The sequence below is a fragment of the Saprolegnia diclina genome (assembly GCF_000281045.1).
Source record: "Saprolegnia diclina VS20 unplaced genomic scaffold supercont1.1, whole genome shotgun sequence".
NCBI classification, from domain to species: domain Eukaryota; phylum Oomycota; class Saprolegniomycetes; order Saprolegniales; family Saprolegniaceae; genus Saprolegnia; species Saprolegnia diclina.
In genome coordinates this window covers 1,260,036-1,286,909 of record NW_008246068.1, presented here as the reverse complement: position 1 = coordinate 1,286,909, position 26,874 = coordinate 1,260,036, and the positions used below count along the sequence as shown (strand labels likewise).

Genomic DNA, 26,874 nt, shown 5'->3' with positions numbered 1-26,874 from the left:
AGTCCTTGGCTGACCGTGCATGCCCTAAGGCATCGGTAGAGCAGGGAGATCATCGCTCGTACTCACAAGAGTTCTCCACTGCACGTCCACGCCAGCCGGGCAAACTAATGACCATCATTATTTTGGCACCAAAAGGGCATTTGCAAAACGACTTGTGTGAGTCGTTTTGCCTAGTTGGTCAGCACCTGGTTCGCAGATGCATTTTATACGATAGATGGACCTTCCAGAGCAGCTTGGAGAGCCCGACCAGTTTGGCTAGCACCAAGTCGATACGTCGGGTCTTAACCGCCGTGTGGAAGATCGTATTACAAAAGCGTAACTAGTCTCTCGTGCGAGCGTACTGCTGCAAATATAATTCTTGCGCCCTACACCGTTTTGGTGGCCTCGCTGCATTCACGTCAAGGTTTGGCTGACTACGGAGACCTCGCAACACCTCGTATCAACTGCGGCGTCGTGTAGGTGAGCTTGTAGCCAGCCAGCGCGGGAGGCTTCTTTCATGGATCCAACGACTCTCGGGAGCGATAGAGCTTGATTGCAATATATTGGATGCAAAACTGCGTCGAGTTTGAGCAAGGGATAGAATAACACCCTTGAGTTTGAGCTCCACCAAGTAGTAGCAAGAACTAAGCTCTGTCGTCGCTAGTCGTCCACGTCGGCGATGCATCTGCGCGTCAGTAGGCTGCGAAGAGCGTTGCGGCCGTGCGAGCTCGCCGTCGTGACACTATAAAGCACGTGCGACGGCGCGACGCGCGAGTCCTTGAAGGGTCCTTGCTTGGACACGCCTGCTTCAACCTCATCATCTCCGGTTCAACATGCAATTTTCCGGATATCGTCGAGGGTATCCGTACTCTTATCCGGATAATTTAATAAAATTGGCGAGGCTGAATTTGCTCCACGCCACTGAAAACGCAATGGCGCAGCGGACGAGCGACCTCATCCTCGCGGCCGAGTCGTCGCTGGCCTTCCTCGCGCAGCTGCAGGAAGAAGAGGAGCGCCATGAGGCCTCGACCGTCGAGGACGTGGACATGACGTCGTATGAGCCTGTAGCGACGCGGCCCGAAGCGAGCCGCGCGGCCAAGGCCGCCGCCCTCCTGGACGAGCTCGAGGCGGCGTCGGTCGAAAAGTCGGTCAAGAAGGGCATGGCGCACGTCAAAGTCCAGTTCCCGGATCGATCGGTCGAATATGTGGACGTGGACGCGGCGACGACGACCATCGGCCATGTGCTCTACCTGGCATGGGCCAAGCGCCAGAGCACGCCCAAGCCGTCGGACGCGCCGCGCTTTGTAGGTCTCTTTCAAGGCCAGGAGGTGCCGAGCGACTGGGTGCTCTTGGACTGCGGCCTTGCGCTCGAAGGAACGCTCCACTTGCAGCTCGCGTCGTCGTCGCGGTCGCCCAAGGCAAACATGCGCTCGCACGACCATGCAACGATCTCGTCCATCTCGAATGCGTACACGACGCAGAGCAACGACAACGATAACACGTACAGCAACCCGACGATGCACCGAGCGACATGGATGGAGCATTCGGTGCGTCCGGAAGAAGAGGCGTTTGCGACCGCGCTCGACCAGCTGTACACCAAGCTCGAGATGGTCGAGGACCCGAACCAGCTCTGCCAGCAAGTGCTCTCGCAGTACGTCGAGATTCTCCAAAACGAGATCGAAGCCCGCGTCAAGGCCGGCGTCCCATCCTCGTCCTCCTCGACGCCGGCGCCCTTCTCGCTGCAGCACGGCTTTTCCTTTCAAAATAAACAGCCGGACCCGAGCGTGCTCCTCAACGAACTCAAGAACGAGCGCAACACGTGGCGGTTGCTCTACGAGCTTCGCGAGCTCAGCATCCTAAAGAACGACGACCTCTGCGTCCTGCAGACCTCGTCGCAGCTGCCATTGACGGCGTCGTCGACCGAGCTCGACGCGATCGCGGCGCTCGAGAACCGCAACAAGCTCTACGCGCTTCAAAAGACTGTCCTCAAGTGGCTTGAAGCGGTCGCCGCCGAGAACGTGGAGGCGACGACCGAGAAGCGCCACATGCATGCGCGCACGCTCAAGCAGCTCCAGCGCCAGCGCCGCTCGAGCGTCGTCTGTGCCATGGACCCCGACGGCCCGTTGCGCGAAGGCGACAGCTACGTCGACGACGACGACGCCGAAGACGAACTCGACTTGCTCACGAGTGTGTGGCGCCTCCTCCGCGCCGGCAAGCCGCGCGAGGCCGCGGACCTCTGCATTCAGCTCGGCCAGCCGTGGCGCGCGGCCAGCCTCGCAGGCGGTGAAGTCAACGGCGCGTGCGAAGGCGACGACGGCGTCACGCGCTGGGGCAACCCGTACCGCATGCTCTGGAAACAAATGTGCTGGCAGCTGTCCGACGCCAATGCCACGGCGTCTATGGCCAAGACGACGAGCCTGCAGGCGCGGGAGCTCGAGCGTATCGTGTACGCTGCTTTGTCTGGCAACGCCAACGTCCTGCTGTCATCGCCGACCTGCGCGTGCTGGGAAGACCACGTGTGGGCGCTCACAAAAGCGGCGGTCGGCCACATTGAAGACGACGCCATCTCGCACCTTTTGGAGCTCAAGGCGCAGTCGACGTCGCTGGCGCTCGAGCTCAACACGGACCACATGCGTCTCTACCGTTCATTTCTGACGTCGACCAAGGCGATCGGCGGGCGGTATATCTCGAGCATGGACGCGCTCTTTGCCGATGTCTCGGGCAGCGCGAATGCGGTCGTGCGCGAGCAGGCGATGCACCCGCACCGCCGCATCCAGGCCAAGCTCGTCGCGTCGCGCGTCGACGTCATCGTCCGCGACATCCTCGCCGGCCTGGTCGACACGGATGCCGAGCCGTTCTCGTGGGACCTTGGGCTCAATGTGCCGTCGACGCACCGCGCGTCACCGCAATTGCTGCGGTTTGGCGCGCACTTTGTCCTCTTTCTGCAGACGACCGGCGAAGTGTTTGACGTCAACGCCGGCCACAAGGTGCTGAAGGCGTACCTGCGGCACCTCGTGCAGCACAAGCACTTCAAGCTCGTCGCGCTCTACGCGTCGTCGCTTCCGGAAGACGCGCGCGGCGCTGTCTACGCGCAGTGCGTCACGATGGTCCCGTCGCATGCATGCCTCGCGTCGATCGCGCCGTTTTGCCCGCCACCGCTCTTTGCGCACGTGGCCAAGACCGCCGCCGAGGCGAGGATGACGATGCCAAACGCCTCGGACGCCATGCGCATCGGCGCGCTCGAGATCCTCTGCTACGACGAGAGCCACCGCGCCGAAGCCGTGGTCCAAGCCAACCTGCTCGCTCGGCGCTTTGTGCTCGAGGACAAGCACTCGAGCTTGAAGCCATTGCTTGCAGCCTTGCCTGTCGACACGCTCGCGCTTCTCGATCAGGTTGATTTTGGCGACCGCGCCGACGAGTTGCGCCGCACCGTTCGCGAGCACTTGGCGTGGAAGGCGTATGTCGAGGCCACTGAGGCCTATGATGCGTGGCGGTCGCTGGTTGGCGCCCGGTGCGCCGTGCACTGCTTCTCGGAGGAAGAGGCCGAGGTCAAGACGTTGTTGTTTCGGGCGTCGGTCGCTCTTGCCGCGCTCACCGACGTGCTCCACTTTGAACACGGCTGGCTCCTGCACTCTGCGATCGATAACGCCGACGCTCTTCGCGCGCGCTGCCTCCCGTCGCTCGTGTTTTCCGCGCACCGCGTCCAAATGGAGACGCTCGCAGCGATCGAGCGGCTGCAGTTTTACCCGGCGGCGGCGATTCCCACGATGACGCGCCCGTTGGCGCGGGATGCGCTGCAGCTGGCCGACGTCGTCGCGGACGAGCACTATAGCGTCTACAAGGCATTCTCGACGACCGAAATGCGGCATTTGCTCACGCTCTTGCAGCAAAGCGCGCTCGCCCACCTCTCTCCTTAATTCTACTAACCCACTACCGACCTCCTTGCTTGCTTGAGTCTTGTGCGTAGCATATACGCAGCGCTAGGCGCACTCAAACTACTGGTTCTGATATCTCATTCCTCTAACTTTATTTCGGCGAGAAGAGTCTTCTTCTACAAACACTTGGTCTGCATCAACTCGTGGATTAGGGTTTACGAAAAGTCACCACTCGGCGCATACGTAGTGACGCCAGCGACATCAATCGCCAAGAGTCCGTGCGGCGTCGCAGCGTCCGGCAGGCTCTTGCTCACAATGGCGCGCGACACATACCACGTCAACGGCGGTGTCGTGTCCAGCGACACGTTGGACCACTCGAGCGTCTTGTCGACAAGTGCGTCGCCATTGTTGTGGCGGCAGACCACCGCCGCGACAAGACCGACACGCGAGTCGAGGCAGGCGTTGGCCTCGCCGGCGTCGACCACCGTCGTACCATCGTTGAGAAACGTTGGTGCCGTCGTCGTTGACGTCGTCGCCGCAAACTCGTACGAGACGTCGGCGCCGGCAATGTGCAGATGCGAGAGATATGCGCTTGGTGCGCTCAAGTAGGCGAGTGACGCCGCGTCAAAGTGACCATACCACGCGCTGCCGAGGCGGGCCGAGTGCAGACCGACGCCAGTGACTGTGACGCCGTCCGGGCGGCACACGTCGACTTGCACGAGCGTATCGTGCTCGGCAAAGACAAAGACAACATGGTGCGGATGCTGGGCGCGGAGTTCGGCGTACGCCGCCATCGATGCAAACGTTGCAACAAGCTGGACGTCGGTGGCCGTCGCGACAACCACAACACCGATCGGTGTCGACACGGGCGCCTCCAGCGGCGCGACGACCGACGTCGGTGCTTGTGGCACAGTTGTCGGCGGCAGCTCCGAGTAGTAGGCGCCCAAGGTCCCGACGTAGTTGTCGCCAATCGAGCCGAAAAAGCCGACGATCGCATGTCTTGGCGGGCACACGAGCGCCGACGAGACGCCGCCGTCGCCGCCATACCACGGCGTGACGCGCTTGTTGGTGACAAATCGGAGTGCGTCAACCCACGCGCCCGACCGAACGTCGACTTGGACGAGGTGTTCGCCCGGTACGAGCGCAAAGACGTGTTGGTCGTCGCTGCAGTACAAGCCGTCGGCCAGCTGCGCCGCCGCCTCCGACACCGAGAGGCACTTGAGGTTGGTCACATACGTCGCACACGAGATGACGACCGCACCCAGTCCGTCTTTGAACGAAAATGGGTCTTGGTCGCCGTCGTAGGCGCCGTCGCCAACCGCCGGGAGAGTATGCACGGTCGGGCCAAACAACGACGAGAGCGCCGATGCAAACAGCCCAGTCGTGGCCGTTGTCGGTGCCGGCAGCAGCGTCCGTGTTAGCTCGGTCGACGGCAGGCGGCGAACGACGGCGCCGACGCGCCCGAGATGGTGCTGGCCGTGGGCTCCAAAGAGCGACGCAATGTAGTGCCCACGTGGCGCGACCAGCGACCGCGGTGCAATGCCACTGCCACCGCCATACATGCGCGTCGTGCGGAGGTTGGTGTGGAACCGAAGGCCGTCGACCCAAGCGACGGCGTGGACATCGACCCGCAAAATGTACTCGTGGTCGAGCAGTACAAAGAGATCTTGGTTGCCACCGACGCTAAGATCGGCGAGGAGCAAATCGTTGAGCGTCGACGGCGAGAGTTGCTCCAGCCGGTCGACGTACGCACCAGACGTGATCAAAATGCCCGCAGTCGTCTCGTCGTTGGCTTCAAATGGCGTGAGTTGGCCGTCGTGGGTGCCATACCCAACCGGTCCAAGCAAATCCCGGCGCCAATTGACCGCCGGCGCGCCACTCGGCTCGAGCACCCGCGATGCTGCGAGCCACTTGCACGTGCGCAGGCGCAGCACATCCGCGCGGTGCCAGTGCGCGCCGTGGACGTCCGACACTTCGACCACTTGTTGCTGGTGCAGCATGAGCTTGCCGTCGGCGTACGCGTGCGAATAGACCGCGCCTTGGAGCAAAGGCTTGGGCTCAAAAATGCAAAAGAGCCGGTTGAGGTTGTCAAAGCCCCGGGCCATGATGCCGTCGACCGCATGGCCGAGCCCGAGCGCATGGCCGAGCTCGTGCAAGAAGGCGCCAAGGCCCGTCGCGTAGTTGGCCCAGTGGGTCTTGCGGTGGCAGCTGTCATCGAGCAGCCGGGACGCATCGATGAGCGTCCCATCGAGAAACTTGCTCGACACTTCACCGACGGTGGCTGCCCACGTGTGCAAGCCGCAGGCGCCAAACATCGCGTGCGCATTGCCGCCGAGTGCCAAGTGCCCGTCGGCCTTGCGCGTCGACGGGTTGTAGCGCGAGCAGCCGAGGATGACAGCGTGCTTCCACTGCGTCCCGCGCACGCAGTGGTGATACCCCAGCGCCTCCATGTCCTTGGCGACAAGCGCGTAGAGCTCTTGGTCGGTCGCGGCGTGGGCAGCAGCGAGGCCAAAGCTCGTTTCGATCACGTGCACGATCGGCTGGCCGTCCTCGTCGACTTCGAGGGCAAAGGTCTCGTGGTTGGGCAGGAGCGCCGCCATCGCCGTCTGCAACAAGAGCGCATTAAACTTGATCTTGGCGACTGCCATCGCCTCCGAGTTGTCGGCGCCCCGAGGCGCGTCAAACGACCCGTCGTCACCGGCGCATTTCTGGTAGTGGAAGCGGATCTTGTGGTCGGTGGTCGGAAGCGCGTACGTGACCGAGAGGAACGTGTAGCACTCGGCGACGTTGATGACAATGTCGTGCGCGCCGACGCGCGGCAGATGCACGAGCGCCTTGAAGCGACCGGACGGCGCGACCGGCCAGTACGTGGCGGCGTCGCCGATCTGCACCTCGGCGAGCACATTCGTCGGGAGGTCCCAGTCGCACATGAACTCGCACTCGAGCAGCAGCAGCGCGTGGCGGGTGACGTCGCCGTCGGCCATATTGCGCACGAAGATCGTCGGCTCCATCGGTCCTGTGCTTTTGTCGTCTGCGGGCGCTTGGGACGAAGCCTGCACGGCGCGTGTCACAGCACAGCCTTTCTCTTGAAAAACAGAAGAAATAGTGTGACAGTGCAGACGCGTCGTGGGCACCACATGAAGGCCGGAAGAGGTGTCAAGACCGTGCTCAGCCCAACAACTTAGGAATTGCGCAGCGTGCCACGGCCACAGTGTCGTTGCATGCCGACAGTATACGCGCTGCCCGTATTTGCAAACAGTATTTCGACATGTTTGCTTCGAAATTCCGTAAATAGTGTCTTATTGAATCTCGGCAAGCGCCCTGGGCGGACGCCCTGGGCGGACGCCGGTGATCCTTGTTGAGCTCCTAGCTTAGAACTCGCATGCCGGTTGCTCACAAGGGTGTGTGTTCCTTGGAGGCTCTAGGCATCGAGCTCGTCAAGAAGGACGTTTGATGTAAATATGTGCCCAAGACATACCGTGCATAAATAGTGTAAGATACGGTCAGGAACATGAAATGCTTTCGAGTTTGCACTTGGCGCTGCCGCCGACCGGCAACCGGATGCCAACCTCAACCAAAGATATCCGACCGTCATTGAGATTCTTGCCCCGAATGGCGCAGCTGCTTTCTCTGCTTGCGGCGCTGGTCGTCGCCAGCGTCGCCTTGGGCGCGGACCCTGTCGCGGACTCTGCCGCCGTCGTCCTTGCCGGCCACGCCCGCTTCACGGTGCTCACGGCGCAAGTCATCCGCATGGAGTGGAGCCTCACCAACAGCTTCCGGGACCGGGCGACGATGGTTGTGACCAACCGACGCCTCGCCGTGCCGTCGTTCCACGTCGACCACGACGACGACGGCTGGCTCACGATCACGACGTCGCATCTTGCGCTCCACTACGATCCGCGCTCGGCCACGTCGTTTGGCGACGGCAATCTGCGCGTGACGGTGCTTTCTGTGGGTCACAATAGCGCGACTTGGATCCCTTCGTACTCCGACAATGACACGAGTCGCTTGACCGGCACCATTCGAACACTCGACATGACCAACGGGTCGGTCAATCTCGACTGCCACGCCGGTGGGCCCGACTACATTGCCGACTCGCACTGCACGTACGGTGTCGGCAGCAAGCGAGGCTACGTCGTGCTCGATGACTCGCTCAGCTACGAGCTCAGCAACGCCAGCTACCCGTGGCTCGTGCCCAAGGGCAGCGCGCCGTCGCCCGGGCATGCGTGTGCGATCATTCCACCCAACGAGCGGCGCATCTGCGGCGCCAACATTGCTTCGGAAGACGAATGCGTCGCCGTCGGCTGCTGCTTTGACGACGTACACGACATCCTTTTACCGATACGCCGTCCGCCGCCTCATGAATTAGTGTAGGCGAACCCGCTCCCGCACGGCTTTGTGTGCTACTACAGCCCGCAGTCGTCCCAAGATCTGTACTTTTTCGGGCATGGTCGCCGGTTCAAGGACGCCTTGCGCGAGTTTACGGCGATCGCCGGTCCCGTGCCGCTGCCGCCCCGGTGCGACTACTGGCTGCACTATCTTTCTGATGGGCTCCAACTAGGTATGCGTTTGGAGTGTTCTACTCGCGTTGGTGGGCGTATAGCGACGTCGAAGTCGAAGGACTCGCGGCCGACTACGCGTCGCGACACATTCCGCTCGATACAATCGTCCTCGACATGGACTGGCACCTCACGTTTTACAAAAACCACACGCTCGACCAAGCCCAGCAACCCAAAGGCTGGACCGGGTACCCTTGCCCTACCCTACCCCTACCTAATTGAGTGTAGGCTCACGTGGAACAAGGAATTATTCCCGTCGCCCAAGTCATTTTTGCAGCACTTGCACGCAGAGGGCCTTCGTGTGACGCTCAACTTGCATCCGGCGTCCGGTGTCCAGCCGTGGGAAGAGTCGTACGCGGCTGTCGCGACCGCCATGGGCATCGATCCGGCGACGAAGCGCTACGTGCCGTTTGATTTGACCAATCAGACGTTTGCGTCGGCGTGGCTCACGTTAAGTTTGCGCCCACATGAAGTGAATGGCGTCGACTTTTGGTGGCTCGACTGGCAGCAGGGCGAAGACTGGTTCGTCGCGCATGACCAAGCCCGCGCGAGCTTGAGCCCGACGCTGTGGCTCAACCACGTTTTCTTTACAAACCCGTACCACTGGCCCCAGTCCAAGACGCGACCGCTGCTATTGCATCGGTTTGGCGGCCTCGGCAGCCACCGGTACCCCGTGGGCTTTTCGGGGGACGTCGAGGCATCGTGGGCGTCGCTGGCCTTCCAACCGGCGTTCACGGCGTCGGCTGCCAACGTAGGTTTTGGCTACTGGAGCCACGACCTCGGCGGGTTCCTTCACGGAAGCGACCCCGAGCTCTACACGCGCTGGATTCAGTGGGGGGTCTTTTCGCCGATTTTTCGCACCCACTCGATGAAGGTCTATCAACTTTTTTCGACTATATTTTCTGATTGAGATCCAAAACGTTATATTGGACGTAGGATGTCCATGCTGATCGCCGCATCTGGAAATTTCCAGATCCATTTTATGGAATCATGCACGAATTTATGACCCTCCGACGACAACTCGTGCCCTACATTTATACGGCGGTGCGTTATTTGTACAAATGCGATAGTTCTATCTTCGTCCATGTGGCGTAGGCGCGAGAGACGTTTACATCGGGCGTCGGGCTCCTCCACGCGCTCTACCTCGAGTGGCCCGACCTCGAAGCGGCGTACGACCATAGCGACCAGTACCTCTTTGGTTCGGCGTACTTGGTTGCGCCGATAGTGGCGCCACTGAACCAGTCGACGCAGACCGCGACGCGCCATGTCTGGGTCCCGCCCGGTCTCTGGTTCGACGAGACCTTTGGTGCACTTTACTCGGGTCCAGCCAAGTACACGGCGCAGTTTACGCTTGGCGAGATGCCTCGGTATATGCATCTATCGCCATGCGGACGTGCTCAACGTTGTTAGGTTCCTTCGCGCTGGCAGTATTGTGCCGCTCGACGGGTCGGACTCGGGTTCGAGCCTCGGCGCGGCCCAGCGTTTACCAGCTTTATTGCGGCTCCTTGTTGTTGCCGGTGTTCCATTTGGCTCGGGTGTGGTGTACGAAGATGGCGGCGACTCGGACGCGTATACGACCAACAACGAATACGCATTCACTGTGTTCAACTATCGCATGGATGTGCCAAATCTCGGCGTCATTACTATCGAGCCTGTCGCCGGGTTCTTTCCGACAATGCCAACAGCGCGGTCGTATGAGGTTGTGGTCCGCCATGTCCGCCCGCCGATGTCGGTGGCCGTCAACGGCAAGCTCCTCGGCAACGACGGTTCAGCAGTCGACCACTGGCACTACGAAGCATCGACGCTGTCGCTGCACGTGCAACTGCAGACGCCACGTGACGTGACGCACCGTGTTCTGATCGGACTGGTCTTTTCCAACGCGACAGAGGTCCCCTTGAACAACGTCGCGGGCCTTTTCACTCGACTGCAGCGCGCCAAGTCGCTTCTGGACGACGCCTACGTGCTGCAGGACGACGTGCCGGCGCTCGTTCATGCAGCGCAGACGCCCCGCCGCATCGAATTCAACGTGTCGAGCTTCGCGTACGAGCTCCAACAGCTACCTACGCTCGTCCAAGCGAGTCGGGACCAAGTACAAGCACTCGCGATTACGTCCGCGCTCAAAGCGCAGGTGCACGCCTTGCTGACGGTCCCGACCGTGACGCGTGACGATGTGACGATGGTAGCCTGAGCTTGTCTGCTGTGCCGAGTGCAGAGTTGACGTGATAACGTACGAAATGACTGTGTTCCGTGAACTGGAATGGGCGAGGCGGAGGGCGGGTCAAGGCAAGTGGAGGTTATGTAGATAGAAAGTACAGAACTCGTTGAGTTGTATGTTTTAGGAAGCCGACTATGTACGCGTCGGCGCGACGGTATTGAGACCAAAGCCTTTGATAGTCTGCAGGAATGTGGTTTCGAAGGGCATGAGTTGGACCTGCAACGCGGTTAGGGTCCGACGATGCAAGGTAGTGGTTCTCGATGCGTACCTCGGTGTGCTTGAGCGACAGAATTTGGCGCATGACCTCAATGTACTTGAGTGCCAAGAGGTACCGCAGCGGGTCCTCGCCATTGCGCGTCACGACTTTGGAAATCTACGTCGCCCGTTTGGATCAAGCTTGATAGATTGATAGTTTCGACCTCCTTGATACTGCGGGCTTCGGCGTTGGCCGCGTTGACAATGGCTTGGGCTTCGCCGCGGGCTAGAGACAAAATTGGTGCTCTTGAGCAAAATGAAAGGGGAGGAGCGGTACCGCGTGACAAGGTTTGCTGCGCCTCGCCTTCGGCCTCCTTGATCATCCGGTCGCGGTTCCCCTCAGCGTTGATGACGGTCGTTTGCTTAAGTGCTTTGGCCTGGATGAAGATTTCCTTGTTCTTCAAGTCCGCCTGCTTCTTTGCAGCGAGCACTTGGCTGAGGTTGCCGGCGTCGACGCGTTGGATCTTGACCATGGAGATTTTGACGCCATACTGCACCGCCGCAGCGTCCATGAGGCTCGAGACGCGGTCCATCTGCGCCGTGTCTTCAATGATCTGGTCGACGTCGAGCGACCCGGCGACGTTGCGGATCTGCGCTTGCAGCAGGACGCTGAGGAGGTGCGGGAGGTTCTTGACCGTGTAAATGTACGTGCGTGGGCTCGTGATCGAGTATTGGAGGACGGCGTCGAGGAAGATGGCGGCGTTGTCGCGCGTAATGACGGGCTGCTTGGCAAAGTCCAGCACTTCGTTTTGCGTTGAAATCGTCTCGTATCCTTCCTTGTCGACAAGCGTCAAGCGTCCGCTGACTTCGACTATGTACTTTTGGTCATGAGTGCGAGGCCGGTCGATGAACGGAAGGATGAGGTGGAAGCCTGGCGAAAGCACCATGTGCACGCGTCCAAGTCGCTCAATGACCATCGTCTCCTTCTCCTTGACGATCTTGATGCTGCGCGTCATGACGACGTAGACGAGGACGACAGCGACGACGATCGGGACGGCGACGGCGGCGGCGTTGGCCATAGTTTAGAAATAAGAACTGGAAAAGTAGTAACGATCCACCAAACTCTGTGAATGGCGTTACTTGGCCGCGCCCACCACATTGCGGAAAGCGGTGGAGGTCACGAAGCCTGCCTCTACAAATTCAACTCGACACTATAAAAGCTGTGATACGGTACGACTGAGCTACAATGTCGATCGGGCGGGATGGTGTCTCGAGACCGCTTGCCAGTCCCGTGCTGCGAGTCCCGTTTGGTGCGACCTGGCGTCGACCGTATATTTGGCGAGGGCGGATCATTTACCATTGGTCTGGCGTTACAAAGGTGGCTAGCTTGGGCTCCGAGAAGCTAGAGGAGGAAGTAGAGCTCGACAGCGATGGAATCGACTGAGAAAGCATCGTGTATTGCGTCGACTGATTGAGCTGTCGGTCAGCTCTTGTTAAATCCAACGGCCATTCCTGGACTCCATAGGGCTATCCATAATAGGACGGCCGTAGCGAGGAGCAGCTTGGTGCAGCGAACCTTGTTTGCTGGCTACTTGTACTGACGAGCAGCATAGTTGCGCGTCCAGTTGAACTCAGGAGCGTGACGTCGAAGCGCGGCCTGGAGATGGCGCTCGATGCGTACGATTTCGAGCAGCTTGGTATACGCCGGCGAGAGGCTACTATGCCAGCGCTGCTGAAGGCCCCGAGCACGCGCGACGATCCTGTCGAGTCTGCGAATCGGCGAGATTGCACTTTCTGGGTTGATAGCCAATCCGCGCTACCGTCAGAGTACCGTATTTCTCGTAAAAGACCGTCATTTCTGGCCCAATTGTACTGTCATGTAGCTTACACCGTAAGAACGACTTGCAAGGCGGCTCTAGTCCATGGCTGCATCGTCAGCAACCTCGTTGGAAATGAATTCGATTGAGCTTGGACAAAACACTCGTGAAGGCAGCGAGCTAACTACCTTGACGTTAAGTGGACACTGTGTTCGGTTTGTCCTACACTCGTATATAATAGTCGAATGCTCAACTAAATTTAGGCGTCAACCTACACGCGCAGTCGTAGTTTTCGCAACATGCACAGCGGCAGCGGTGAGAAGCGCAAGACGGGGCGGCGCGTGCGACGGCCATCCGGTGGCGCCACGAACCTCAATACACGCGACCGGTGGAAATACCTCTCGACCAAAGACGAGCTGCCGGTCGCGCCGCAACTCGTCCACGGCAAAATCGCCCGCGCCAAGGCCGTCGACGACGCCAAGGCGGCCCTCGCTGCCAAGCGGTCGGCGGTCATCGCCACCGACATTGATGGCGACGGTATCATTGACGTTCGCGAGATGCGCATGGCCAAGTACCTCCACGAGATCACGTCGAATCTGGAGCAAACCGGCCAGGCACCAACTGACGCCGAGCTCACTGCGATGCGCGTGGCCGTCGGCAAATATACGATCGCACACGAGTTCGTCGACCGCAACAACGGCAAGCTCTGGCGCTACGGCACCGTCTTTGCCGGAAAGTCCAACGACGAGGCTGTTCGGTGCATTGCCGAGCACAAGAACTTTGTCAAGCTCATGCCATACCTCGAGACGGTCGAGCGCCAGCGCACGATTCGGTCGTCGCAACACCTCCGGTCGTGCCTCGGTGAACCGTCGGCGCTCGAAGCCGCGCTGCCGCGTCACAATCGCGATAGCAACGACGAGGACGAGAACGGGCCGCAGACGTGGGTCTACACGCAGCGCAAGCTGCGGACGCCTTCGCAGCTCCAAGCACGCGCCGCGCTCCAAGCCGGCTCGTCGAAATATGCGCTCTTTGAAAAAGATGACGCGCTGCAACTGGACCTCGAGGCCTTGGACGATGTCCTACCGTCGACAGACAATAATGTCCACACCAAGCAGGTGTTTACCAACGACTATGGCGCGATCGACATTGATGGCGACGGCGTCATCGACGACTACGAGATGCAACTCCACGTGCAACTCAAGCAGTCGACGCTGCATGGCCTCGCCGCCTCGGACCTGAACGGCGACGGCGTCATTGATGCAAGTGAGCGCGTCATGCACGAGCGTCACGTGCAGGCCAAGCTCCAAGCCGAAGGGCGACTGCTCATGGCAAGAGAGTTTGTCACACGCAATGCCGGCGACATGTGGAAGTTCAACGCCGCGTACACAAACAAGTCGGACGACCAGGTAGACACGACATATGTACATTATTTTCGTGTGCTATGTAGACAAATGTCCTAGATTGCCCATCTGCTCGCCAACGACAAGGGGGTCTTTAGCAAAACCATGAACAAATTACGCGCCAAGGAGCGGCTCTTTGACCTCAAGTCGTCCAAAGGCGTCACCGCGTGCCTCGTCGACCCAAAAGAAGTTGCGTTTCGGGTCGACCCGGCCAACGTGCTCACGCCGCGCCACGTCAAATCCAAGCACGAGCTCTTCAATGCACAGCGCAACTACAGCAAAATGCTCAACAGCCACGACACTAGTGTCTCGAAAAGCGCCGTCTGTGTCAAGCCCTTACCGCTCGACTCGCTCCAGAAGCATGTTTTGACGCATCAAAAGGCCAAGCAAGATACGCACCAGCTGCTGCGAGCCGAGAGCTGCCCGACGATCGGCCTCCCGCAGCTCTTTGCGTCGCCCGTGAAGCTCCCGACCGTCAAGGATTTTCGGATAACCAAGTGGAAGACCGGTGCGAAAGAGCCGCCGATCTATTGATACTAATTGATACATTTCCAAGTTGTTTGTTGGACATCTTTTCATTGAATAACGAATTTTTGCGCGAAGCGCGGCACGAGCGCAGCGAGGGCACCCGGTGGTTGCCGGGTTCGTGCCATAGCACGGAGACGCCGCGATGTTCAGACGTAACATTGTTACGATGTTGTGGTAACATTATTGTCGCGACGCTGTCGCGACGTTGTCGTCACATTGTCACGACGTTGTTATGACACAGTTACGACGTTGTTGTGACCCTGTCGCGACATTGTCGTGATGAAGATTGGCGGCGTTGCCAAGCGCATGCACGAAGGCATGAATATGGCATCAACGTACTCCTCATGGGTGACCCTGGTGGGGCCAAGAGGCAGCTCCTCCATCGACCTGCGAGAGACATCTACACGACGGGCAAGGGCAGTTGTGGCGTCGGTCTCACGGCCGCGATTGAGGACGAACAGATCGCCAAGGAGATGACGCTCGAAGGCGGCGCGCTTGTGCTGGCCGACATAGGCATTTGCAACATGATCCCGTGCACCGACGAGTCCAAACTACGTCCCACGTAGTACACGATCCCTCCGCTAGATTGCACGCTACCCCAATGCAAAACCTCAACCAAAGAGCTCGACCAAAATCTGCCTTGAGAAAACACGAGGTTAACCCTAGTCGAAATCGGTGGAAATGTAAAAGCACGCTGTGAGCAGGGACAATAACCCTACCCCGTTGCCTACAGGATGGATGCTAGCACGTTGGTGTAGGCGAATAGAGTAGAATTATAGCAATTATAGCTTGTAGAACGACGCCGACTTGGCGTCGGCCTTCTTGGCCGCGGCCTTCTCGGCGCGGTGCTGGTCGATCGTCTTGCTGGCGTCCGCTTGGAGCTTGGTGAAAAACTCGGACGAGTTGGAGAACTGCCGGGTCGAGCCCTCGATTTCCTTTCCCTTGGTGACGTTCTTGGCCGTGAGCCCTTCGAGCATCTTCTTCTTCTCGTACTTGTTGCCCATGCCCGGGTTGATCTTGGCCACGAGGCGCTCGTCCGCGTCCTTTTGCTTGCGCTCTTTCCGGCGCGCGTGCTTCTTGGCCTAATAACAGGTGAGATGACGCCTGCAAGAACCACGGAAGCGTACGTTGCGAGCAGCCTTGCGCTCGTCCTGGGACATTTCTTCTTGGGACCGGACAACCGCGTCGCTATACATGACGGATGAGCGGCGACAGCGGGCTATGTGTGCGTACCGCTTGCGCTTCTTGTCGTAGACTTCTTCGGGCGCGGCCATGGTGGCGTCGCTGACACCGATCGGCACCGCCTACATCGCATGAGTCGCCGAGTCTTATGGAGCATCCCAACCTCTTCCATCGTAATAGCGGGCGCGGTCGACTGCACCGCCATCTCGCGCACGACGGGCTTGGGCGTAAAGTGAAAGTTGGAGAGCGCGTCTAGCTTCCAGCAGAGCTTTTGGAACATGGCTTCAATCTCTTCCTGCTCCTTCTTCATGTCCGACGTGTCTTCAAAGCCCATCGCGTTCTTCATGTACTCCTTCTCGTAAATGTCGCCAAGACCTTCCTTGCTCTTCTCCATGCTGAGGTCGGCCACCTCGCGCTGCGCGTTCTCGTTGACAGCAAACTTGCGAATGACGTCGTCGTACTGGTCTTCGCGAATGCGCTCCTTGATGATCTCTTCGAGCGCCTGCGTCACCTCGACCGTGATCGTCGGCGCGACGCGCGTCGGCCGGTCGTATTCGAGCGTGGCTTCGAGCAGACTGTTTTCGGGGCGGGCCGCGGCCTTGACCTCACCCTTGAGCGCCCACGGCTTGTCGCCAAGCGCCTCTTCTTCGAGCGACTCGATCTGCGAGTGCAAGTTGGCCATCCGCCGCTGGTGCGACGAGAGAATGCCACGCTCCGCGACGTCTTCCTCTTCGTCCTCGGTGAGCGCCTTGCGCTTGTTGGAGGACGTCGATGGCGCGTTGTCTTCGTCGTCCGATGCCGCGTCCTCGGCGTCGACCTCGGCTTCGACTTCGTCCTCATCGTCGTCGTTGCCGCCATCGGCGTCGTCGTCGCTGCCGCCCTCGAAGAAATCCTTGTACGTGGCCTTCTTCTCGTTCACCCCGCCGTCTTCAAACAAGCCATCTTCATCCTCATCGTCGTCGTCTTCGTCGTCGTCCTCGAGATCCTCGGCGTCGTCGTCCATCGAGTCTTCGTTCTCTTCCTAGCGTCGGGGTGAGCATGCCTACTAGATCATCCTCGTCATCGCAGAGAAGTACCTCTTCCGCCGCCTTCTCCATCTCGTCCCAGTCAAAGAAGCCGTCCTCGATACCTTCCGCGTCCGGCACGCGCTTGCGCTTCTTGGACGCCTTCTTGGGCGCCGCACGCTTCTTCTTCGGGGCCTCATCATCGTCGTCGTCGCTGTTCATAGCCTCGTCGTCATCTTCGTCCTGCTCTTCTTCGACCGACAGCTCGTTGTCGTCCTTCTCGTTGTCGTCATCGTCGTTGTCCATCTCATCGTCGTCGTCGGCTTGCTCGTCCTCGTCCGCACCCGCATGGAAGAGCACGACCGATTTCGGGTTCTTGACGACGCGCTTGACGTAGCGACCGACTTCCTTGGCCACAGGTTCGTTCTACGCGAGGGTCAGACGCCTGCCGCAATGTATCGGTTGCACCTGCAACTTGAGCTGCTCCCAGATCTGGTCCGCATCAAAGCCATCGACGTAGAGCGTATCCAATGGCGTCTTGGGCGTCGTAGGACACTGCTTGCCTAGACCATGCTTCATGCATCTCCATGTCCATGCAGCATGTCGATGGATCTACCTTGGTCAAAGAGGTACTTTGTGAAGTGGGCAATCGTCGTCGCGACGTCGTCCGAGGGCGTGAAGAAGGCCTACAAAGCACCATGGCATCTCCATCTTCCTCCAGCATCTGCATGTAGCGCGTCTACCTCGGGCTTCTCGAGCACATCATCGCGGAACGTGGCAGCTTCCGTCATCTTCAAGGCCGAATGAGCTTTCAAAGCGCCAACGCCACCAATATATTAGTTAGAACCATTGGTGGAACGTGTTGGATTGGCCAAAATTCGGACCTTGCGGCCAATCAAAAGCGGCGAAAATAGAATTTCCGCACCGACCAATGAATTGGCCGGCCACAAGTGCACAAGACCGCAAGCAGCAGCAGCATGTCCGTCCGCCGCAACGTGCGCATGCGCCGCGAGTACCTCTACCGCAAGGGTCTCGAGGGCCAGGAGCGCGCCCAGTATGAGCGCAAGGTGCAGCTCAAGAAGGCCATCGAGGGCGGCAAGGCCATCCCGACCGAGCTCCGCAACGTCGAGGAAGACCTGCGTCGCGAGCTCGAGTTTGACGACGACAAGCACATCGTGCCCAAGTCGCACATTGACGACGAGTACCAGAACGCTGGCATGTTTGACCCGAAGATCGCGATCACGACGTCGCGTGACCCCAGCGCGCGCCTCAAGAAGTTTGCGCAGGAAGTCCGGCTCATCTTCCCGAACGCAGTCCGCCTCAACCGCGGTGCGCACACGATCGGCGACCTCGTCGAGTCGGCGCGCGCCAACGAGTTTACGGACTTGGTCATGATCACCGAAACGCGTGGCGAGCCAGGTGCGAGCCCTCGCCCTTGCGTGCTCGACGTCTCATGATACTACCAACTAGATGGGCTTGTCGTGTGTCATTTGCCGTACGGCCCGACCGCGTACTTTTCGCTCCAGAACGTCGTGATGCGCCACGACATTGAGGACCGCGCGACGGTCTCGGAGGCGTACCCGCACATCATCCTCGACAAGTTCAACACGTCCATGGTGCGTTTATATTGTCCTTATGCCAGCGATGGAATAATATTGCGGGGTTAGGGTCAACGCGTGGGCAACATTTTGAAATATTTATTTCCCGTGCCCAAGCCCGACTCGAAGCGCGTGATTACGTTCTCCAACACGGACGACTTTCTCTCATTCCGGCACCACGTGTTCAAGAAGACGGGCCGCGAGGTTGAGCTCCAAGAGTGCGGTCCCCGCTTCGAGTTGCAGCTCTACCAGATCAAGCTCGGCACGCTCGAGCAAAAGGAGGCCGAGAACGAGTGGGTCCTGCGCCCGTACATGAACACGGCCAAGAAGCGCCGTGTCCTTTAGATGTGCTTGGTTCTCGCTTCCCTTGCGCTATTCTCTACTCTACTCTTCTCTCTCTCTCAACTCATATCTCTACCTTCTTTTCATGGTCTTGATGGACTACGTCTCGCCAAGCCTAGTACATCCTTGCTGTCTATGGTTAGTTTGAAAGCCAACTGAGTAGTCAAACTCTCGTCTGGAGGTGTGCTAAAGTGTGGAGTGAATCGGCGCTGAAGCCGAGTGGATCCGTGGAGCAGCGCTTGTAACCGACTTGACGATCCGCAAACAGGTATTTGTAACCGATAGAACACAGAAGTTTCATTGTCGGGTAGAAAAAGCAGAGAGTGGCAATGACGGAGATCGCGACGGTTCATTATAGACTGCAATGGCCTCTCGGTATGCCAAGACGATCAAGGTGCCGGACGGGTTCCCCGACACGCTGCGCAACTTTGCGCGCGAAGTGCTTCGGCAGCAAGAGAAGCTTGCGACGCGCGAAGACATTTTGCAGTACGGGATCAAGTACTTCAAGGACCTCGCCGAGAAGCGCGCGGGGATCAACAACGGGCCGACGTTTGCGACCGAGAAGTTTATGACGATGGCCGACGAAGAAATCGACGACTTTCTCTGGCAGACGTTCCGCGCGGCGGACCCGCCGAGCGCCGGGCACATTGACATTGCCGACTTCAAAAAGGTAATGAAAAGTTGCCCCCCCCCGCCCCCCAGGCTGTAGATATACTTTCACTAGGCCTTTTCCGACATGGTCGACTACCTCAAGCTCAACCCTCTCGCTCGCTTGCGCTGCGCCGCCGAAGTCGACGAGCTCGAGAACGCCTCGGTGGCCTACTCGGGTATGACTACGGACAATATCAAAGGTCAAATGGCCATGGCGACATTTAGATTTTGTGGCGGCCGCCAGCCGCGTCATCTCGACGCTCAAGAAGCGCAAGGTACTTTTGCTTCTATTGCAAAAGCAATAGAAGATGACACCGCGGTGTAGAGCATTGAATCACCGTTGTACGATGCCAACGCAGGCAAGGAAGTGCCCATCAACGAGGACACGGACGCGCTCTTGCATGGACTCTTGCGGGAGGAGATGGAGAGTCTCTTGCGCGAAATTCTGCACCACGTCGACGTCGAGAACGCTGGGTCGGTCACGCGCCACGCCTTCCTGGGCTGTCTCCAGGTCTTTCGCCATCATTGTGTGGGGTCTGGATATGCGAGTAGGATGGCGACTTGGGCTTGACGCGTCGGGAAATCAACTTGATATTGTTTCAAGTGCCCGAGACCGTCGACAACATTGTCATTTACTCGGACATCATTCCGACGATCTTTGACGTGCTCTTGTACGCGCACGCCAACGACCTCCTCGAAACACCGCGCAGCGAAGACGTGGTCGAAGTCCAGCTCAACAAGGTGTTTGCGAGGTACTCCTTGTTCGAATCAAAGTAGCAATACTACATCACGACGCAGTGGCGACGACGACGGCACCGGTCTCCTCTCGTTCGCTGCCCTCAAGACGACCCTGCGCCTCGCGGGGGTCGGCCTCTCGCGGATCCAGATCATCGCCCTGCTCTCCGAAGCCGTCGAGGAAGAGGAAGACGCCGTCAACTACGAAGCATTCGCCAAGCGGATCGCGCCCATGGTGCTGCGCATGATCGACTTTGACACGCAGTCGCAGCTCGCGAGCGTCGCGCGCGTGTACCGCAGCTCGGAAGAGTATTTTGTCGTCCACGGCATGAACCAGCACGAATTTTCGGTATCTCGCCCGCCGTCGCGTTGGCTTATTCAATCGAGTAGAACGCGCTCACGACGGCGTTCGAAGCTATTGACGACGGCGAGCGCGGGTGTCTCTCCCGCCGCGATATCGCCGAGGCCGTCCAGGTATGTTGAGCGAGTTTGAGATGTCCGCATGACGTGTTGTGCTAGAATGCATTTCCGAGCATTGCGCGAACGCACCTCTCGGCGCTGCTTGCGCTCTCCGACCCGATCCCGGGCTCGATTGAGATGGAGTACGCTCCGATCGTCCACAATGGCTTCCAAGCACTGCAGTGGCTCCACGAGTACGTGGCCTTGAGCGCCCACATTGTCTGAGCTTTTACGACGTACATGTACACAATACGACAAGTACAACCATATAAAATGACCAAAAAGACACAATATATGAGCTAAAAACTGTGGAAATGCGCTGAAAACAGTGAAAATGCCTTGAAAACAGTAAAAAGTCTAGTTTTTGGAGCGGCTTTAAACCAAGTACTTGCATGTACCAAAAGAAGACGATATGTGCAGAGTATGCAGATGCACGAAACGACAATCCATGCGCTCAACCAGCGTGAAATTGCGTTGTGATACGATAAACAGCGGCAAAGACGATGAAAAAACAACGAAAATGGGACAAACAATTAGCTCAGAGCACACCGACCGCGTGGTGCCCGACTGTCATGATCGACTCCATCTTGGACTGGAAACGCGTCGCATAGAACGGCGGCGGCGCGGCCGAGATGCCGTTGCCGTCGCGCTGCAACACATGTACTTTCCACCAGCGCTCGACGCGCTTCTGCCACGTCCACGTCTGCAGCATATCGATGATGCCAAAGGTATAGTAATCGGGGCCGACGACCGCGCACGCCTTGTAGCCGCACATGTCGAGTGTACGCTGGCCGGCCCACGGCAGATCCTGGTAGTGGGATCGGGACACGCTGCCTTCTTCGAGGTCGTCCATGTCGTCCGCACCAAGATGGAGAGTCTCAAACGTCCCAAACTCGACCGACGACTTGCGAAACAATGGCGTCTCGACGTCGTCGTCGCCGTCGTAGACCGAAAACCGGCAGCCGCGGCTTTGAAGGACGTTCGACTCTTCCTATATACGGTGAGTTTATGATTCTATCGCATGGGACATGGGCTGTAGGTTGTTGTACATCGTCCAATGTGCTCTCGAGGGTGATGGGCGACATGGCCGGGCCCATCTGGCTTGGCGTCAAGTAGCACGTCGGTGCGTGCCGCGTCACCGCCGCAAAGTGGTGCTGCGGCGTCTTGGGCGTTAACCGAATCGTGTTGGGGTCGACGTTGAAGCGCGCGCAGTGGATACTGAGCAAGAGACTATAGTCCATAATGCCTTGGTCGGCCAGGAAGGTGCTGTCCTTTTTGAGCTGGGCGAGGATCGATGCGACTAGACACCGATGTGAGACGGCGACGTGACGCGCGTATGTCGATACCGATCTCGGCCGGCAGCCGCATTTTCCGCTGGAAATCATTGTCGCGAAGCACTTGGTGCGGCAAGTGCACACCGTGGATACTAAACTCGCACGGTTGACTACGTCCCCGGAGCATTAGTCATGTCCACTCTTTCAGCGCGTAGTCTACCTCGACCCGACTTTGAACGGTTCGTTGCAGTAGGTACAGATGCGAGTTTGCCCGGGCGGTGTCGGCTATCATAAGGACGATACCTTATCGCAAAAGGAACCCTATACCTCGGAAATGTACCTTGGCATTGCGGTTGATCCACGACCCCTTGAGGTCAAAGAACTGGTGCATGCTCACCTTGCCCATGGCGTTGCCCATGACAAGAAAGTGAAATTTTTGCCCGTACATTTGAATCGCGTGACAGCCATAGTACCTAAATACCGTATGACGACCAACTTGGATCCATGATCAAGGACTGATCCAGCGTACCGCGTGAGGTGGCTGCCCGGATTCGCCTTCATGTACCGAATGTAGGCCGGCAGCATCGCCAAGAGCACGCGGCGCTCGTCCTTGGTGATGGTTTTGACGATAAAGACATAGTCGGCCGTGTAAAACATAAACGCGCCCGACGACCCGCCGGACGCAATGCGTTCGTGGCACGTGGCCAAGAACGACGCTCGGTACGCCGACTCGCGCACGCCAAAGCCCGACCGAATGTCCCGGAATGCGCGCGGTTTGTAGTCGTAAAACCTAGTCCACAACTCAAATCGCTTCGAAAACCACCAAATTCGTACTGGATGTGCATGCCAAGTTCGTGCAAGTTGATGAGCACGCGGTACTGGTCGGCGTCCAGAATCTGGTGCGAGTGCAGCGACGCAGCCACAATACCCCGTGTCGTAAAATGCAGCACTTCTTTGCGCAATGCCACATTGAGCTCGGGATGGAGCTCCACATCGAGTTCGCTCGAGCTCGAGCGCGACGCAGAGGTTGACCGGCGCGACGCCGGCCGCCGCCGGTTGATCGAGAACCACAGCACGAGGTCCATAAAGCCGCGCGCGCCCGTGAGGAGCTTGGCGAGATACCGAGCCCGCGCCCACTCGACCGTGCCACGTGGCGACGCAAATGCGAGCAGCACCCAGAGCACGATCAAGAGCAGCTGGTAGATGACATACGCCGTCGTGTACGTGCGCGCAGCGATGAGCATGGCTTTGCGCGTCTTGAGCGCCTCGGTGATGCCGCCGAGCGGCTGCGAGAGCTTCTCGAGCACGATAAAGACGGCGGCCGACGCGACGCAGAGAACGACAAAGAGGTAGTAGACGATGCGGATGGCCGACTTGTCGTCGTCCTCCACGTCCTGGAGCGCATAGGCCGGAATGACGTACCACTGCGCTATCGCAGCAAGAAGACCGACGCCCCACGCCAGCGCATGGTACCAGCGCAGGCGCCTTGTCGTGTTTGTAAAGGGATTCGTGCCGCTTTTGTAGAGGTCATAGGCCATGAGGAAGAACCAGCACTCGGAGCTGTACGCGAGGCTGTGCGGCAGCACGATCCACACAAGCGCAGTATCGGACGTCGTCTTGGCCACATACCCGAGCAGGTACGGTACCGAGTAGGCAAGGTCCGTCATCGCCTTCCAGTACAAGAGCGAGTTGGGATGGCGCCGGAACCGACTGTCGTTCGAGTACCGGTAGCTGCAAATGATACCGAGCGTGCTCAGCACCGAGATGCATGCGCCCGTCTGGCTAATACTGAGGAGGCTCTCGCTCGCGTCAGCCTCGTGGCGCTGCAGGATCGCGAGCAGCACCAAGGCGATGGCGGCCAGCGCGACGCCGCCGAGCGCCCGCGGTGGCATCGCAGAAAGTGCAACAAGGATCGACCTTTCGGAGGCCCATTCAATGGGTTGCATGGGATTGCATACAAACATCAAGTCGGAATAAAACATTGGAATAAAAATACGTCCTGCGACATGCGTAGCCTATCACCACGCCTCCAAGCAGCACCAGTGACGTCGAGCGGTGACGCTGCAAGGTTGACGATGAAGACAAAGCTTGAAGACAACTGTGCAATGTGGAAGGATTTATTATGACTAGCTGTAGACCTACTATACACAAGCCGATCGGAAGAGCGTCACACTCAGATAAACTCGCTGCGTGGACTCGTCACCGCCTTGGTCTTCTTGGTCGCGTCACCATCGTTGTCGTTGAAGAGACCGTCGGTGGGCGACACTTGGGTCTGGCGGTTGGTCGGGGACCCGTGCGGATCTTCAAGGTCGTCGTCGAGCTGCTGCTGGTGCACCTCTTCGTCCGAGTCGTCGGCGTTCCACGCGTCTGACGGAGTCGCCGCCTACAGTGTCGCATCAGCGATCTCGTTTGAAGAGGCATCGACGATCGTACGTTGGCGAGTTCGAGGTACTTGCCGCTGGGCGCACTTGAGCCTTGGGCGTCCTGGAGGAGGTAGATGATACCAGAGATGGTAATGACGCCGCCCATGGTGAACATGACCATCTCGGTTTGCGTCATCGAGATGTACTCTTCAAAGTACATGATACCGCCGAGGACACTGGTGAGAATCCAAAAGCTCTGGTAGACGGGAATGACGACGAGCGCGTCAAAGCGCTTGAGACCGCCGTTGAGAAACGTGATCTGGCAGAGAAGACACACGACGAGGCCCGTAATGATGGCGTATGTGGCCGGGTGCTTGAACGCATCGGCGCCGTCGCCCCAGATCGCCGACTTGAGGAGCTCGACCGTCGACTTGGCCAGCAGCACCGACTGGCCGCCAAAGGTGCCCGCGATGCCACCGTAGCAGACGATGTGGAAGAGGCCGTCTTCGTACACGTGGTTGGTCTCAATGTAGCGCGTCGCTGCAAAGAGCGAGACGAGGAAGAGGACGACGCTCACAATGTAAAAGTACATGACGGGCGTCTGGTAGAGCTTGATGAGGTCTTCGAGGTCGTACGCTGGCGTCGAGTGGCCCGCAAAAATCACTGTGAGCGTCACGCCGACAAAGATGATGCACGTCGCGACGAGGTTGCGGCGCGTGACCTTTTCCTTGTGGAAAAATGGCGCGATCAGCATGTTCCAGACCAGCGAGAGCGCGGCGAGGGGCGCGAGGAGCGTTTGGGGCGCCATGCCAAAGGCTACAAAGTCGAGGATCGAGCCGAGACACACAAACACCAGGCCGAGCACCCACATGGGCTGCTGGAACGACCCTTTCTGCGTGCCCAGCTTGTCGTTTTGCGTGAGCGAGTACTTTTGGAGGTTGATGCCAACCGAGTTGAGGATCGAAAAGACGAGCGAGATCGAAAAGCCGGCGATCCACATGCCCACCGCGGGCCCCGCGTAGCTCACTTGGAAGCACTTGTTGTCCGTCTCAAAGAGCGCCGGGTCTTCCTTGTCACAAATGCCAATGAGCGCCGGGCACTTGAGCTTGACCGTGTCGCGGCACGACTTGTAGCACATGCGGCTAAACTCGCTCCCAATCTCGCAGACGGGAAAGTGCAGGCCACACTGGATGCGGCGCAAGAGCACATGGCAGTCGTGCGTCGTGTTGAGCAAGAACGCGTGCTGCGTCGCGACCACGTTGTCAAAACCGGCGAAATGGCCGTCGTCGTCGAGGTACGTCGATGCATTCGTGGGCGCGACAAGCGCCATGAAGGCCTTGGCGGCGAGCACGTCTTGGTCGTCCCACGACTCTTGGAGACGGCACGTCGGAAAGTCAATGTACTTGCAAAAGCCGAGCCCGGACGGCGTCCCGCACGAGTTGGGGCATTCGTAGGCCGCGACGATGGCGGCGCCGGCGAGGAGCAGCCTCTTCCAGGCAGCGACCATGATGAGCGACGGGCGGCGACGGGACGGCGGGGCAAGGCGCTTGACCTCAATCACCCGGTGACAAATGACTGCCCGACCCTTGTGGTCGGTGTCATTTTATTGGTCGGTGGTGTATATTTTAATATATTTTTCAAAGGCCAACGCCAGCCAATGCCTTGTGTTTTGTATAAAAGTGGCGTTTGGATCGGAATAATATCACGCTGTTTTTAAAAAGCGAATGAAATAATAAAGCCTCGTCGCCCAAACGACAAGCTCTTTTTTTAGCGTTGGACAACTTTATTTAAGCTACTGTATGATGAATTGGCATGTTGTTTTATTAATATACTTGGGATTTAATAAACAGATCCGAGCTTCAACCAGCCGCCGCTCGAAACGTGAAACGACCAGATGCCGTTGGCCGCCACGTTGGCCGCCAGATTCGAGTGGCATGTGCCATGCCGCGATGCCGAAATTAAAACAGCGCGTCTCCTGTCAGCCCGTGCAAATGTAGTCGTACTTTAGTCCGCCCACCAAACGCGCTCGGCCCGAGCTTGTGTGAGGAGCCAGTTTCCGACGCGGCGCCGGCTTGCTGCAGAGTGGCACCTTGCAGCGACATACATGCTGCGTCATCACCACGAGTATCCGTCCTAAAAATTAGTCAAAAGTCGCGCCGACAAATCGTGTCCAAGATTTGTCCACGTTGATTCGGCCGCTGAGTGGCTGCCCATGCAACTTGTAGTAGCTCTACTGACAGGTTGCGCGTCACGAACGTTCATGTAGCTTGTAGACGGTTGTGCATCGTCGGTGCTGTGTGTTTAGGTCATATCGGTGCACATTGTCAGTACTAGTAGTACAAGTACAGAGTGACTACCGAAGTGCTGGAACTCTGGAAACTACATTGTTGTTGGAGCCATGTTTATGTTAACCCTTTCGCGCCTGGGATGCAAGTCGGGAAATGCACTCAATACAACAGTACCTGTGCATGCTCTCAACCTTGGACGTCAACGCCCACCGATAGGCGTCAACGGCTCGCCGACTCACGGACCGTATGTGTGGGTTGTTGGTTGTCTGGTGATAAATACGTCCGACTCATTTGGCAACCGAGTTGCTGCAGAAGTTGCGAACAACTCGTATGATGAAAGACCATTGGGCAAGAATCTCGGCCCCGTTTCCACGGTCGGCGCCTGGGCAATCTCAAAGCCAATCCGCTTA

At 58.6% G+C, this 26,874-nt stretch overlaps 11 protein-coding genes across 11 annotated transcripts; 6 read left to right on the top strand and 5 right to left on the bottom strand.

Moving 5' to 3' along the window:
- The first annotated feature begins 889 nt into the window (after window positions 1–889).
- Window positions 890–3,994, top strand: SDRG_00410 (hypothetical protein). The gene has a single exon (XM_008605883.1). The coding sequence runs from the start codon at window positions 912–914 to the stop codon at window positions 3,894–3,896; it is 2,985 nt and encodes a 994-aa protein (XP_008604105.1). The 5' UTR covers window positions 890–911; the 3' UTR covers window positions 3,897–3,994.
- On the bottom strand, window positions 3,969–6,926 carry SDRG_00409 (hypothetical protein). Its single transcript, XM_008605882.1, has one exon. It carries the CDS (start codon window positions 6,863–6,865, stop codon window positions 4,070–4,072), a length of 2,796 nt encoding a protein of 931 aa, XP_008604104.1. The 5' UTR covers window positions 6,866–6,926; the 3' UTR covers window positions 3,969–4,069.
- Window positions 6,927–7,387: 461 nt separating this feature from the next.
- On the top strand, window positions 7,388–10,665 carry SDRG_00408 (hypothetical protein). The gene is made up of 7 exons (XM_008605881.1): window positions 7,388–8,174; window positions 8,229–8,371; window positions 8,416–8,601; window positions 8,642–9,287; window positions 9,350–9,457; window positions 9,509–9,780; window positions 9,824–10,665. The coding sequence occupies exons 1-7, from the start codon at window positions 7,416–7,418 to the stop codon at window positions 10,599–10,601; spliced, it is 2,892 nt and encodes a 963-aa protein (XP_008604103.1). The 5' UTR covers window positions 7,388–7,415; the 3' UTR covers window positions 10,602–10,665.
- Window positions 10,666–10,745: 80 nt separating this feature from the next.
- SDRG_00407 (hypothetical protein) lies at window positions 10,746–11,911 on the bottom strand. Its single transcript, XM_008605880.1, has 4 exons — window positions 11,161–11,911; window positions 11,048–11,109; window positions 10,897–11,001; window positions 10,746–10,844 (listed from the first exon to the last, which is right to left on the bottom strand). Exons 1-4 carry the CDS (start codon window positions 11,900–11,902, stop codon window positions 10,761–10,763), a joined length of 993 nt encoding a protein of 330 aa, XP_008604102.1. The 5' UTR covers window positions 11,903–11,911; the 3' UTR covers window positions 10,746–10,760.
- A 1,003-nt stretch (window positions 11,912–12,914) lies between these two features.
- SDRG_00406 (hypothetical protein) lies at window positions 12,915–14,596 on the top strand. The gene is made up of 2 exons (XM_008605879.1): window positions 12,915–14,046; window positions 14,101–14,596. Exons 1-2 carry the CDS (start codon window positions 12,940–12,942, stop codon window positions 14,572–14,574), a joined length of 1,581 nt encoding a protein of 526 aa, XP_008604101.1. The 5' UTR covers window positions 12,915–12,939; the 3' UTR covers window positions 14,575–14,596.
- Window positions 14,597–14,872: 276 nt separating this feature from the next.
- Window positions 14,873–15,198, top strand: SDRG_00405 (minichromosome maintenance protein 7 (cell division control protein 47)). The gene has a single exon (XM_008605878.1). It carries the CDS (start codon window positions 14,913–14,915, stop codon window positions 15,132–15,134), a length of 222 nt encoding a protein of 73 aa, XP_008604100.1. The 5' UTR covers window positions 14,873–14,912; the 3' UTR covers window positions 15,135–15,198.
- A 119-nt stretch (window positions 15,199–15,317) lies between these two features.
- Window positions 15,318–17,578, bottom strand: SDRG_00404 (hypothetical protein). The gene is made up of 8 exons (XM_008605877.1): window positions 17,498–17,578; window positions 17,371–17,440; window positions 17,223–17,317; window positions 16,827–17,180; window positions 15,914–16,771; window positions 15,802–15,872; window positions 15,696–15,756; window positions 15,318–15,650 (listed from the first exon to the last, which is right to left on the bottom strand). Exons 1-8 carry the CDS (start codon window positions 17,543–17,545, stop codon window positions 15,351–15,353), a joined length of 1,857 nt encoding a protein of 618 aa, XP_008604099.1. The 5' UTR covers window positions 17,546–17,578; the 3' UTR covers window positions 15,318–15,350.
- Window positions 17,579–17,679: 101 nt separating this feature from the next.
- Window positions 17,680–18,786, top strand: SDRG_00403 (hypothetical protein). The gene is made up of 3 exons (XM_008605876.1): window positions 17,680–18,173; window positions 18,225–18,370; window positions 18,422–18,786. The coding sequence occupies exons 1-3, from the start codon at window positions 17,732–17,734 to the stop codon at window positions 18,695–18,697; spliced, it is 864 nt and encodes a 287-aa protein (XP_008604098.1). The 5' UTR covers window positions 17,680–17,731; the 3' UTR covers window positions 18,698–18,786.
- Window positions 18,787–19,027: 241 nt separating this feature from the next.
- Window positions 19,028–20,870, top strand: SDRG_00402 (hypothetical protein). Its single transcript, XM_008605875.1, has 8 exons — window positions 19,028–19,364; window positions 19,419–19,521; window positions 19,571–19,620; window positions 19,671–19,856; window positions 19,898–20,097; window positions 20,144–20,429; window positions 20,471–20,554; window positions 20,600–20,870. The coding sequence occupies exons 1-8, from the start codon at window positions 19,059–19,061 to the stop codon at window positions 20,762–20,764; spliced, it is 1,380 nt and encodes a 459-aa protein (XP_008604097.1). The 5' UTR covers window positions 19,028–19,058; the 3' UTR covers window positions 20,765–20,870.
- A 166-nt stretch (window positions 20,871–21,036) lies between these two features.
- On the bottom strand, window positions 21,037–23,744 carry SDRG_00401 (hypothetical protein). The gene is made up of 7 exons (XM_008605874.1): window positions 22,648–23,744; window positions 22,343–22,603; window positions 22,154–22,286; window positions 22,034–22,098; window positions 21,886–21,983; window positions 21,589–21,839; window positions 21,037–21,530 (listed from the first exon to the last, which is right to left on the bottom strand). Exons 1-7 carry the CDS (start codon window positions 23,703–23,705, stop codon window positions 21,078–21,080), a joined length of 2,319 nt encoding a protein of 772 aa, XP_008604096.1. The 5' UTR covers window positions 23,706–23,744; the 3' UTR covers window positions 21,037–21,077.
- Window positions 23,745–23,906: 162 nt separating this feature from the next.
- Window positions 23,907–25,783, bottom strand: SDRG_00400 (hypothetical protein). Its single transcript, XM_008605873.1, has 2 exons — window positions 24,247–25,783; window positions 23,907–24,196 (listed from the first exon to the last, which is right to left on the bottom strand). Exons 1-2 carry the CDS (start codon window positions 25,681–25,683, stop codon window positions 23,987–23,989), a joined length of 1,647 nt encoding a protein of 548 aa, XP_008604095.1. The 5' UTR covers window positions 25,684–25,783; the 3' UTR covers window positions 23,907–23,986.
- Window positions 25,784–26,874: the final 1,091 nt, after the last annotated feature.